Source organism: Scyliorhinus canicula, chromosome 16, assembly GCF_902713615.1.
Source record: "Scyliorhinus canicula chromosome 16, sScyCan1.1, whole genome shotgun sequence".
Classification (NCBI taxonomy): domain Eukaryota; kingdom Metazoa; phylum Chordata; class Chondrichthyes; order Carcharhiniformes; family Scyliorhinidae; genus Scyliorhinus; species Scyliorhinus canicula.
The window spans coordinates 100421437-100433603 of record NC_052161.1 but is presented as its reverse complement, the minus strand read 5'-3'; the positions used below and the strand labels follow the sequence as shown (position 1 = coordinate 100433603).

The 12167-nt window shown below is 42.7% G+C and overlaps 1 protein-coding gene across 30 annotated transcripts in view; it reads right to left on the bottom strand.

Annotated features, from left to right (window-relative positions):
- LOC119979278 (eukaryotic translation initiation factor 4 gamma 3-like) overlaps positions 1–12167 on the bottom strand; it is a 504690-nt gene that overhangs the window by 107489 nt on the left and 385034 nt on the right. For all 30 annotated transcript variants that reach the window (XM_038821282.1, XM_038821283.1, XM_038821288.1 and 27 more), the window contains 2 exons: positions 6213–6410; positions 5048–5194 (listed from right to left, as the gene is read on the bottom strand). In XM_038821282.1, the coding sequence (XP_038677210.1) occupies positions 5048–5194; positions 6213–6410 (345 nt within the window). The remainder of the gene's footprint in view (positions 1–5047; positions 5195–6212; positions 6411–12167) is intronic.

Below are 12167 nucleotides of genomic sequence, written 5' to 3'. Positions count from 1 at the left end.
GGCTGCTGTGTTGTGTGTGTTCACTGGTCATCATGTGTGTCAATCACTGCCTGTCTGTGCACCATCATATACCTGTGTGTATATTATGACAAGAACCACTGCCTGGTAGACTTTGATATTTGTTTTGAGACAAACGCCATGCTCTTCAAAGCCTTTAGGTGAGAATGTCCAATGCTGAGCTTTTGTCAGGTGATGGGTAATGTCAGGTGTTGTTGGAAAGGATACTCTTTTAATTGCAAAATTTCTGAACTAAGTTGTGAAGTTCATCTGATTCAGCCAGCATCAACCAACACACTAATCACAGAATAGTACTGCACAGACGAAGCCTTAGACCCATCAAGTCTGCATTAGCTCTTTCACAGAAAACCACCCTATTTGTCTATCAGCCTATTATTCTCTTGAACTCTACCATCTTCCCCACTGTTCCTCCAAGTTGTGTAATTTGCAAATTCTGAAATTGTGCCCCATACTCCCAAGTCTAACTTATTAGTGTATAGCAAAAACAGAAGTGGTTTTAGTACTGAATACACTGCACCTCCCTCTGAAAAATAGCTATTTATCACAATTCTCATGTCGATGCTCAGCTAAAATTGCATCCACATTGCTACTTCCTCGCAAAAATTGCATCCATAATCACAATCTTTATTATTGTCACAAGTAGGCTTACATTAACACTGCAATAAAGTTACTGTGAAAAACCCCTAGTCGCCACACTCCAGCACCTGTTCGGGTACACTGAGGGAGAATTCACAATGTCCAATTCACCTAACAAGCACATCTTTCGGGACTTGTGGGAGGAAACCAGAGCACCCGGAGGAAATCCACGCAGACATGGGGAGAATGTGCAGACTCTGCAGGCAATGACACAAGCGGGAATCGAACCCGGGTCCCTGGCGCTGTGAAACAACAGTGCTAACCTTTGTGCTACCTTGCCGCCATGCTGTTTCTTCCCATTTTATCCCATGGGATTCAATTTTGCTAACAAGCCTATTATGTGGCATTGTATCAAACTCCTTTTGAAAGTCCATATGCAAACATCAACTGTACTGCTCTTATTCACTCAATTACTTCATCAAAAAACGTAAATGAAATGAGTCAAACGCTATTTTCCCTTCACAAAGGTCCATGCTTGTCCAAATGCCTTTTATTTCCGCCCCCCCCAAATTCTTGTCTCTAAAAGCTTCTCCACTTCAGATATTATATTGAGTGACTGTAAATGCCAAATTTATCCTTCTCTCCCTTTTCTGATCAAGAATGCAACATTTGCAATACTCCAGCTCTAACTTGTATCTAAGGAGGAATGAAAATTGCAATAGCAGCTCCACAATTACTATCATTTCCCTCAACAACTTAGGAGTTGTGTTTCTATTATCACCACAACATTAAGTCCTCATGTGGTTATTTGTGCCAGCAGCTCTTATCATACATCTGGACTTATTCACCTTAGACATGGCTCGCCTTTCTAAGTGGTCCTCTTTATTTTTATCTCATTCAGTATCCAACCTGAGGATTCCCTTATGTTAATCACCATCTATTTTAGTTCCTTTGCTCTGAAATCATTTTCCACTCCCACACACTTTTCATATTCAGTTCGATTTTCACTTGAACTACCAAGCTGTTATCTATCATACATCCGCCTTCTCTGATTCATTCTACACTCCATCTTCAATGTCTAGTGAGTCCTGACTTTAATTGCCCTCCTGTCTTCCTTTTTGGGAATGTACTGAAACTGTATCCAAAATATTTACTCTTTGAAGTTTGTCAATTACTACTTTTCTGCTTGCCAGTCTCAACTTACAAGGGTCAGACTGTTGCTCAATTTGCAAAATATCCCCCCTCTGGTGATGTCCTGGAAAGTGAACTGTGTCAACTGCCGAATATCATTGTGGGAAAACATCTTAGAAATAGTGATCATAATGTCAAGCAGTCTGTCATGAGTTTCAGAATACTTATGGAGAAGGGCAAAGAGCAATCTGAAGCATAGTTAATAAACCTCTCAGTAATTTCTCTGCAAATTTGCTTCTCTTCCTACTTCCCACAATTTAGTAGTCTAAAAATACACCAATGCGATGGTTCCTCCATTGTATCTCAACCCCAACCAAATAAATGTTGTCTTTGACCCTTCAAAAGCATTCACTCTTTCCAGTAGCACAAGTAAAAGCCGTTGCCCCTCCTTGTCTTTGTCATCTTTCCTGAATGTTCCTTATACTACTATTACTATTTTTGTACTATTATTGAGATTTCCCACTCCGCTGTGACATCCTCTAATTGACCCACTTGATTCCAAAACTAGCAGTGCTTCCCTCATTGGGCAAAAAACATTCTGAACATGAAGCATCCAATCCTCCCTCCTTTAAAAGTCACTTTTCTATTATTGCCATGACCTAATGTTCCCATGTGGTTATTCGTGCCTGCACCTCACAAACCCAATTAACCGCAATTTTGTGCATTTACACCCTTGCACTCCAAATTTAATCTAGACAACTTTGTATTTCCTATGATGCCAACCAATTCTGTATTAATTATAACTAATGTCTCACCCAACTCTGTGAACCTCTTTTTCCCTTTTGAATACTACATCTTGGTGCCCAATACCCTGCCATATTAGTTTAAGCTCTCCCTGTTAACACTAGTTAATCTGTTGGAAAGGACTTATTCCAGCTCTGTTCAGGTACAACCCGCCCATCTTGAACAGTCCCTCCTTCCATAGAACTGATCTCAATTTCCAAGGTATCCAAAGCCTTGGCAGTGTCGAGCCACATATTAATCTTCTCACTGTGTAGCACTGTAAGCAATGCAAAGATCATCTCAATGTATATGGTATAGATCATAACATCTAACTCTTGCACTTCCTCCTCCACATCCCCCCACGCCCCTATCCCACACCCTCCTCAGCCAACACACAAACACATACAACCTCTCAGTGATGTCCTTTACCCAGGCATCAGGGAGCAAATACCTTCAATGGTATTCCCTGCTGAATAATGATGCGAGTTCCACACTGGCAGAGACTTCCTCTACTGCCTGGCTCTTCCTACTCTTCTAGTTGGTCACCCACTTGCTATTTTGAACTCTCTAAGACGACGGGGTGACTATCTCCTAGAACCCTCAGTTCAGGAAACATTGAACTGCTAGCATGCCAAGCAGAGTCCAGCTGTTCCTCAAGTTCAGGAACCCTCAACTTGGGTTACAGCAAATGGAGGCACTTCCTGTTTAATTGGGCCTCTGGTACAGAAAGTATTCCGAAGATCTCGCATGGCACACCAACTGCAGGCTACAGGTCTCAGTGCCACCCATTCCAATTAGAAGGTGAAGAAAACAACTCCTTAGATATATTTAAAAATAAATTTAGAGCACCCAATTATTATTATTTGTTTTCCAATTAAGGGGAACTGAGCGTGACTGATCCACCTAACCTGCACATCTTTGGGGATGAAACCCATGCAGACACGGGGAGAATGTGCAAACTCCACACGGACAGTGACTCAGGGCCGGGATTCAAACCCAGGTCCTCAGCGCCGCAGTCCCAGTGCTAACCACTGTGCCACATGCCTCCCCCAGGTGAGAACTATTTTAATGTATTAAAGCACACATATAGAAACATAGAAAAGAAACATAGAAAATAGGTGCAGGAGTAGGCCATTCGGCCTTTCAATCCTGCACCACCATTCAATATCATGGCTGATCATGCAAATTCAGTATTCCACGCCCGTTTTCCCTCCATACCCCCTTTTCATTCCTCAAAGCAAACTAAGCTGCTTTACTGGTTCTTTTCAGTTTCTGTTCACTTTCAATTCAGTGCAGTTGTTTTGCAGTCGTAACCCAGCTCTGTCTCCCCTGCCTGCACCTTAAGCGAGTTGATTTTGAAAGATGAAGCCATAGAAATATAAGCACAGCAATGGGTCTAACATAGCAATGCACAAAAACATGGAATGCCATATATGGCAACCTCAGGACTGTGCTTTGACAATGATTTTAAATGCAACAGAGCTGAAACATTCATTATCATATTATATATTAACCAGTATTGTAATCTTTACAGCAGATGAAATTAAAATACTTCCAGAAAAATATTGCTTAAATAATCCTGTGAATATTATTTAACACTGGAGGTTTATTTTTAAATTGGTAATAGAAATGGCTTAATCCACAAGTGATAGACAAGGGGTCTTGCATCCAAAGACCTGCACAGCATTTATTGCTTCTGAGAACAACAAGAAATCCAAGATTTTAGTGCAACAAAGTGTGGAACAAATAGAGCGGAGCTTCTTGCGAATGTACGTCTGTAATAATGGTCAATCCTACTTTGAAGCTTCATGAAAACAACAAGTCAAAAGCAGAAGATTTGCAGATATTCAGATTAACTAAAGTCAAGTTGGACCCATTCTAGACCAAGCCACTGCACAAAAACATGAAGTCAATATCTCAATTACTTTCCAATGATCAGACTCTCATCGCATGTATTATTCCTAACAATCGCTAATCAACCTCGAGTGACATGACAGAAATGAGGAAGTTGCATTTGGACCACTTAGTTTGTGTTGGCACAACATTTCACCAAGCCACCTGGTCATCCAAAACAATTCACTTAAATGGACAACCTGCCAGAATACATCAAGGGAAATGAGGGATGGGCAACAAATGTTCACCTTGCCAGCAACACTGACATATGAATGAATAATAAACAGCACCCAAGTTCAATACAGGTTGGAGAAATGAAAATATATTTCTTCTCTCAGGAGATTGACCAGAAAATTATCAAATTGTTTTTAATGATAATACTGAAGGAAGGTTCTGATACAGATTTGCCAAAGTTAACAGAAGGTCATTGACCTGAAACATTAACTGTTTGTCTCCAAAGATGCTGCCAAACCTGTGAAGTACTTCCAGCACATTTTTTAAAATCACTGATTTGTCCAAGCTTTCCTCGAATATCATCAGAATGCTGATATCAAGGAGTGTCAAAAAGAGTTTAAACCATTCACAAGCAGCATATAGAAAGAACGATGTCAGAGGCACCATTTGAGTGTATGTTAAGGCTCCTTACTTTAGCAGTTGCGTCGATCTCTTTCTGCCTCTTCTCATTGACAACGTCATCAGCTTTGTCCTTTTCAAATTCTTTCTGACAGCGATTTAGCAACAGCTTGCGAAAATTCACAGTGGCTCCTGGCTTATCTGACATCGGGACCTTCAACTATGATAGAAATGAGTATCTTCATTATAAATATATGAGTCTCACACCCTTTATAAACATGACTTAAAGGTCAAAACTGTAATCAATTTCTACCATTATATTCAGCTATTGATGCAAGATTAGTGGATGCCCAAATGCTATCCTTTCTAAGAAAGATTACTGCTCATACTGGGGCATGAATGATTTAGTCTAACCGATATATAGCAATCTGTGGAAACTTTCAGCAGCTTTACTTTGAAGAATAGCAATCTTTCTTTGGACCACTGTGATGCTCATGTGAATGGCAGTCCAGTGCAAATCTACATCATCTTTCTCTTTGATTTACACTACAACTAACATTTCTATCCTTAGCAGAAAACAATCTATTGTTGAATAGTTCTCATCTAGTGGGCAGCAGGGTAGCACAGTGGTTAGCACAGTTTCTTCATAGCTCCAGGATCACAGGTTCGATTCCCGGCTTGGGTCACTGTCCGAGTCTGCACGTTTTCCTGTGCCTGTGTGGGTTTCCTCTGGGTGCTCTGGTTTCCTCCCACAGTCCAAAAGATGTGCAGGATTAGGTGGATTGGCCATGCTGAATTGCCTTAGTGTCCAAAAAAAGGTTGGGTGGGGTTACAGGGATAGGGTGCTCTTTCCAAGGGCTAGTGCAGACCAGATGGGCCAAATGCCCTCCTTCTGCACTGTAAATTATATGATTCTAATTCTATGATTCTATTATAGGAAAACTTCCAACATAGGAGCTTGCAGTACTTAGGATATCTCAATAGGACAGATTGCAATAGGTCAATCTTCAGATATCTGCATGCAAGCAGGAGCATGGCTCTGCTCACCAGCAGAGCCCTTTTCCCTTAAGCAAAGAGACAGTAAAGTAAGCATTTTGACATTAAAACAGAATTTAAAATGTTGCGCCTGCTACACCGGGTATAATCCACAATAACCAAAAGGAAAATGCAGATCTGCAATTTTAAGACTGTCACAATCTGTCTGCATTTGCAAAATGTACACACGCATGTTAACTTACCATCGTGAGGCAGCGACACATATTGGCATATGCTACTGAGAAATTTGGTTCATCGATAGCTTTCTCAAACACCAAGTCAATAACTCCCTTTAGCCGCTCCTCTGTATCAATTGTTAGCTCCTGAACCTGCTTCATCAATTGTTGAAACATTTGTGGAGTCAGCTTGTTCAGGATGCTCCGTACTCGTCGGAATAGTTCCTGGATTGAGTAGAAAAGTTGATTCAATAACAGAAGCCAAATGAGGGAAGATTTGGGTTACAGGATATTAATTCAACAAAATAATAAGAATTACTTCTAACCTCATTAACATACCTGAATTGCAAAGATTTACAATGTAGCAACAAAGATGATACTAAACAATTCACTGATTACTTTGCTGTTGAGGTTTTACTGAGAAACATGACGCTGTAGACCCATTATATATTGACAATGTTAATATGTAGATTGATTATATTCAGAAGACAAATTCAACACAAGACTATTTATAAGTACTCAATCTTCTATATTTTAAATGACAATTCTTCAAGTATTGGCCTCCAAATCGACTGCCAATGAATTGGAACCAAATCCTACTGTAAATACTTTCAGGGCCTGTCACTACAGTATAAAGGTTTAATTTTCCTTCACTGATAGCACACCTTGTCACATGACAGTACAGAAAGAAAAAAATAAACGAAACACACACTCAGTACCGACTATATTCTGATGCAAGACTGTAATTTAGCCTGTGGATACTTCTATGATTCATGAAATCACGCGTGCCACTTAACTGAATTACCAGCTCCCAAGTCAATGCCACATACATTTAACTTCAAATGAAATCAATAATTTTGAGCCAGCAATGCTAAAATAACAAACCAAATTGTTTACAAATTACCTGCTCAAAAAGTGGCATGTCAATAGGATATATTATAAAGAGCAGCCTTGACTCGGTTGTAACCCGCCTGCCGCTTGGCCAATTCCGCACCCAGGTCCTGGTAGATCCTCAACACGCTTCCCTCCCAGGTGCACTTTTTCATCTGCTTCGCCCACCTGAATAACTTCTCCATTTCGAGAAAACGATACAACTGCACCACAATTGCCCTCAGCAGCTCACCCACCTTCAGCCTCCTCTTTAGTTTTTTTTTAAATAAATTTAGATTACCCAATTATTTTTTCCAATTAAGGGGCAATTTAGCGTGGCCAACCCACCTACTCTGCACATTTTTGGGTTGTGGGGGCGAAACCCACGCAGACACGGGGAGAATGTGCAAACTCCACACGGACAGTGACCCAGAGCCGGGATCGAACCTGGGACCTCAGCGCCGTGAGACGGTTGTGCTAACCACTAGGCCACCGTGCTGCCCGTAGCCTCCTCTTTAGTGCCGTGGTGGTGTCAAAGACCCTCTCTTCCCCCCCCCATCAACTTCTCCAACATACTTGTCACATACTTTGTGGTCCCCGTTCCCTCGATCCCTTTAGGTAGCTCCTTGATCTGGAGATTCTGCCTCCTGGAGCGGTTCTTGAGATCCTCCACCGTCTCCCACAATCTCTTGTGGCTATCCCCGCCTCCAACAAGGCCAGCCGGTCCTCATGCTCGGCCATCGACTCTCCCACTTTCCAGTGCCAGACCATGCACCTCCAGCTTCTGCTCCACTCTCCTGATACCCACCCTAAGCAGCTCCACCATCCTTGTCCTTTGAGGCCTCCTGCCTCTGGAACATCGCATTCCAAAGTCCACTAGTTGCTCAGCAGGCCACTGGGTGGGTAACGACGCACCAGCATTCTCTGCCATATTTTCCTGTGTTGCACCACAAATAAGCTCTCACCTAGGCTGCTGCATTCCTCATCTGATACGCCATAAACCGGACCCACCAATGGAACACTTCTATTCCTCATGCACCTTACATGAACAACCACACCTTTAATCGGGTGAAAAAGGACCAGAAGTTCCACCTCGAGCAGGAGCCACCAAATGTGCAACCACTCGCTCCATGGCTGCCGCCAGAAGTCTCCATGGCAGCCACCGGAAGTAGTCAATAGGATATTTTAATAATCCTATTGCAGAAGAGAGAGAGAGAGACACAGACAGAAAGCAAGAAAACAAATCTAGCACCTCCATGCCTTTACGAGACATGTGCCTGAATGGTGTGGTATCGTTTCCCCCCCCACTTCCATCTTGCACACAAGTAGTTGGGGGTCAATCAGAAAAAAGGCGCAACGATAGTCTTATTTGTGGGAGCAAGTTGATTGAATGAGGCATTTACGAGCCTCTGTCTGGCACTCATGAGCAAATGAGCTAACTTTTCCTCATATGATCTTCTGTATGTTGCCAATCCAAACATTTTGGGCTGAACAGCAGACCCACTCTACAATTAGATTTTTTTTATCAGCTACCTGGAATTTTACTGAAACCAAGAGATTCATTATTAATGCTCAGCTGAAACAACAATGTCACAAAATTTGTCTTTAAATGCATGCTCTTAAATTAATCTACATTTGTTGGTCTGTCAAATTATGTACTTTTCCTCTGAGGAGCCATTTCTATTAAGCACTTTTTTATTAACAATTTGAGAGCGCAACTGAATCCAATCCCACAAAAAGATAGAATTATCAGAACATGACACAGGAAGATTTGAAATGTATTTCTTTTTTCAACACAATATGCTGTTCATCAAAGAGGAAAAATGCAGTGATTATAAATAACCAAACAATTGACTGGATTGAAATGTAGTTACTTTTCTCTTCACAGAGATATTTTTATTCATACAGGTTATTAAAAAATTGTCAGCAGCCATGTTCCACCTTTCCCTCAGCAAGTAGCTCATTCAGTCAGGCTCTGGGCGATTTGCCAAAATCAGTATGTGGAAAGAGGGAAGCTGATCATTCTCCTTAGAGCAGAGATGTTCAAAAACTGAGTAACTGAGCATAAATGGTTTCTCGTAGCAGGAGGGATGGCAATTAAGAGGACACAGAGTTAAGTTAATTGGCAAAGGAACAGAGGTGGGAAGAGGAACTTTATTTTTTACACAGGTTTGAAAAGAATACTTTGATTAAAGAGTTCATTCTAAACACAACAATATGAAAGTCAATGCAAGTTATAATGCAAAAACAACACAAACAATCAAGAACCCATTCTCACTTAACCCACCAATATTACACCAAACCCATTGATAACTGACAGTGACTAACATTTAAAAAAGGAATTGAATGGTGCCCATCTTAGGTAGACTTCTTGGGCAGTCCCTCAGGGTCGAAGATGACTTGCTTCCACTCTGGGAAGGTGGGTTCTGCAGTGGCTGAATAGTCCAATCCTGGATCTTCAGACCGTGGCACAGGTTTGGCAGGTGGTGTCTGATAAGGTGCGTTGGCGGGGGGGGGAAGACACACCCTGGATTCTGAGCTCTCTTTCCACTGTTCCGCTTGGCCTCCGCGTGCTCGGCCCTGCGACATGCAAGGTGACTGGAACCTTTGCAGATGCTTCTTCTCCAGTTGGTGTGTTTGAAGGCAAACGATTCCCATATGTTGATGGTGATATAGCATTTACTTAGCGAGGTTTTCAAAATGTCCTGGTAGCGTTACCACTGCCCCCACTAGTGATCGCTTGCCATTGTGGAGTTCGGAGTAGAGCACTCGTTTCAGGAGTCTTGTGTCGGGCATGCAGACAATGTGGCCAGCCCATCGCAGCTGGTCGAGCGCGACCAGTGCCTTGATACTGGGTTTATTAACCTGGGCGAGGATATTCACATTGATACGCCTATTCTGCCAGTGGATTTGCAGGATTTTGCGCAGGCAACGTTGGTGATATCTCTCCAGGGACTTGAGGTGTCTGCTGTACATAGTCCATATTTCTGATGCATACAAGAGGGCAAGAACTACAGCTTCTCTGTAGACTATGAGCGGGGTACTGGATTTAAAGGTCTCAGTCTTCAAACACACTGTTCCTCAGGGTCCAAAGACTGTACTGGCAGTTTGGAGTAGATGCTGGATTTCATCGTTAATGCCTGCTCACGCCAAGAGGAGGCTCCAGAGGTATGGGAAATTATCCACATTGTCCAGGGGTCACCGTGGATCTTAATGGTTGGGGGCAATTTTCTATAGCAGGAGCAGGCTGGCAGAGAACGTTTGTTTTCCGGTTGTTTAGTCTGAGGCCCATTCTCTGATAGGCCTCGGTGAATGTGTCGATGATGGTTTGTAGCTCGGCCCAGTGTGTGCACATAGGGATGTTGTCTGCTCCCCCCACTAGACCAGCCAAAAGACAAGATTCTGTTCAACAAGGAGGCAGATAGTGCCAAGGGGAAAATAGGAAAAGCTTCACGCAAAAAATCCTAACTCTGAAAATATCTAAACAAATTGGAAACAAGGAGTTGAAATTTTTCCGCTGAACAAGTCCCCAAATCTCTCCAAACCCTTCCCCTCCTATTACCTAAACATTGAATCTAAACCCGCTGGCAAAAGGAGATGATTACTGAAGCTAGGGCCCAGCAAAGACATGGAACTAAGTTTGAAATGCTATCTGAACTTCTTCCAGACTCTCAGGATGGACAGCACCACCACCAGGTTCGAAGAAAATCTTGCCAGAGAAAACATCAATGATGTAGTTACTAAGGCACCGAGGCTGGAACCCTTACAAGAAACTGCCTCCATTTGCCCCCATACAGAATCCAGATCACTAAACCACCGCAGTACTTTCCCAATATTAGCTGCCCAATAATAAAAAAATAAATTTGGTAAAGCTAAACCTCTTGACTGTCAATCTCTCCAGAGAATTGCCCTACAGATCGATGGGGTCTTACCCGCTCAAATGAAAGAGGACACTAATTCTGACAAAGAAGGATTTGCGGAGGGACTGGAAACAAAATAAAAATCTTGACATATGCTTAGCATATGCTCTTAACAAAAATCAACTTATACCCAGAGAAACAGCCAAACCGCTCAGCAGATTCATTATCTCATGCAAAGTGAATACTGGGTCCGTAAGATAAAGATGCAGATCATCCGTGTACAAGGGCACCCTATTCTCCACCCCTCCCACATTCAGCTCCCTCTATTAATTGAAGACCTCAGCATTATAGCTCACAGTTCTATTGCTGAAACAAATAGAAGCGGTGACAACTGACAACCCTGCCTTGTGCCCCGAGTCAGCGCAAAGTCGCCCGAGTTCACCGTATTTGTGCAATGCTTGCCATGAGGGCTTTATACAGTAAATAACCCCAAGATATAAACTTTTGCCTAAATCCAAACCTTCCAAGAATCTCAAAGAGATATCCCCACTCTACTCCATCAAACACCTTCTCCACGTCCAAGGAACCGGAATTTGAGCTTGAAGGGGGGGGGGGGGAGCGAGCGGATAACATTTAACAGCCGTTGATTATAGGCCGACAATTGCCGACCCTTGACGAAATCCATCTGGTCCCGAGATCAGCTCTGGGGGGGCCGGACTCCAACCACAGCTTTTGTGAGTAACTTAGTGTCCGCATTCAAAAACAAAATAGGTCAATACGACCCACATTCCGTAGGGTCCTCGTCCTTCTTCAGGATCAGGGAAATAAAGGCCTGCGCAAGTCTAATGGGTAACAAACCCATTACACATATCAAAAAGTAGAGAGATCAATTATTCGACAAACTTATACAGGGTGGCTTTGACCTTGGTGACCGTCACCCACTTCTTTGCCAGTTCCGCTCCCACATCCTGACGGCATGGCCTTCCCATTTGTAATCACAATGTTCTTTTGCCTGAATGCAATGAAATGTTCATGTTGGTTCGTTGGGCACGATCCAGCTTGGGGGGGGGGGTCCGAGTCCAACCTTCCAAGCATTTTCGCAAAATATTCTCAGCACTGGCCTCAGCACTTTATTAGCCTCAGCCATCAGCGACATCTCCGCTTACAGAGAGGCAACCTGATCGCTATGCCTTGACAGGGCCGCCTCCATGCCTTGCATCATATCACCATGCGCTTTTACGGTCTTATTTAT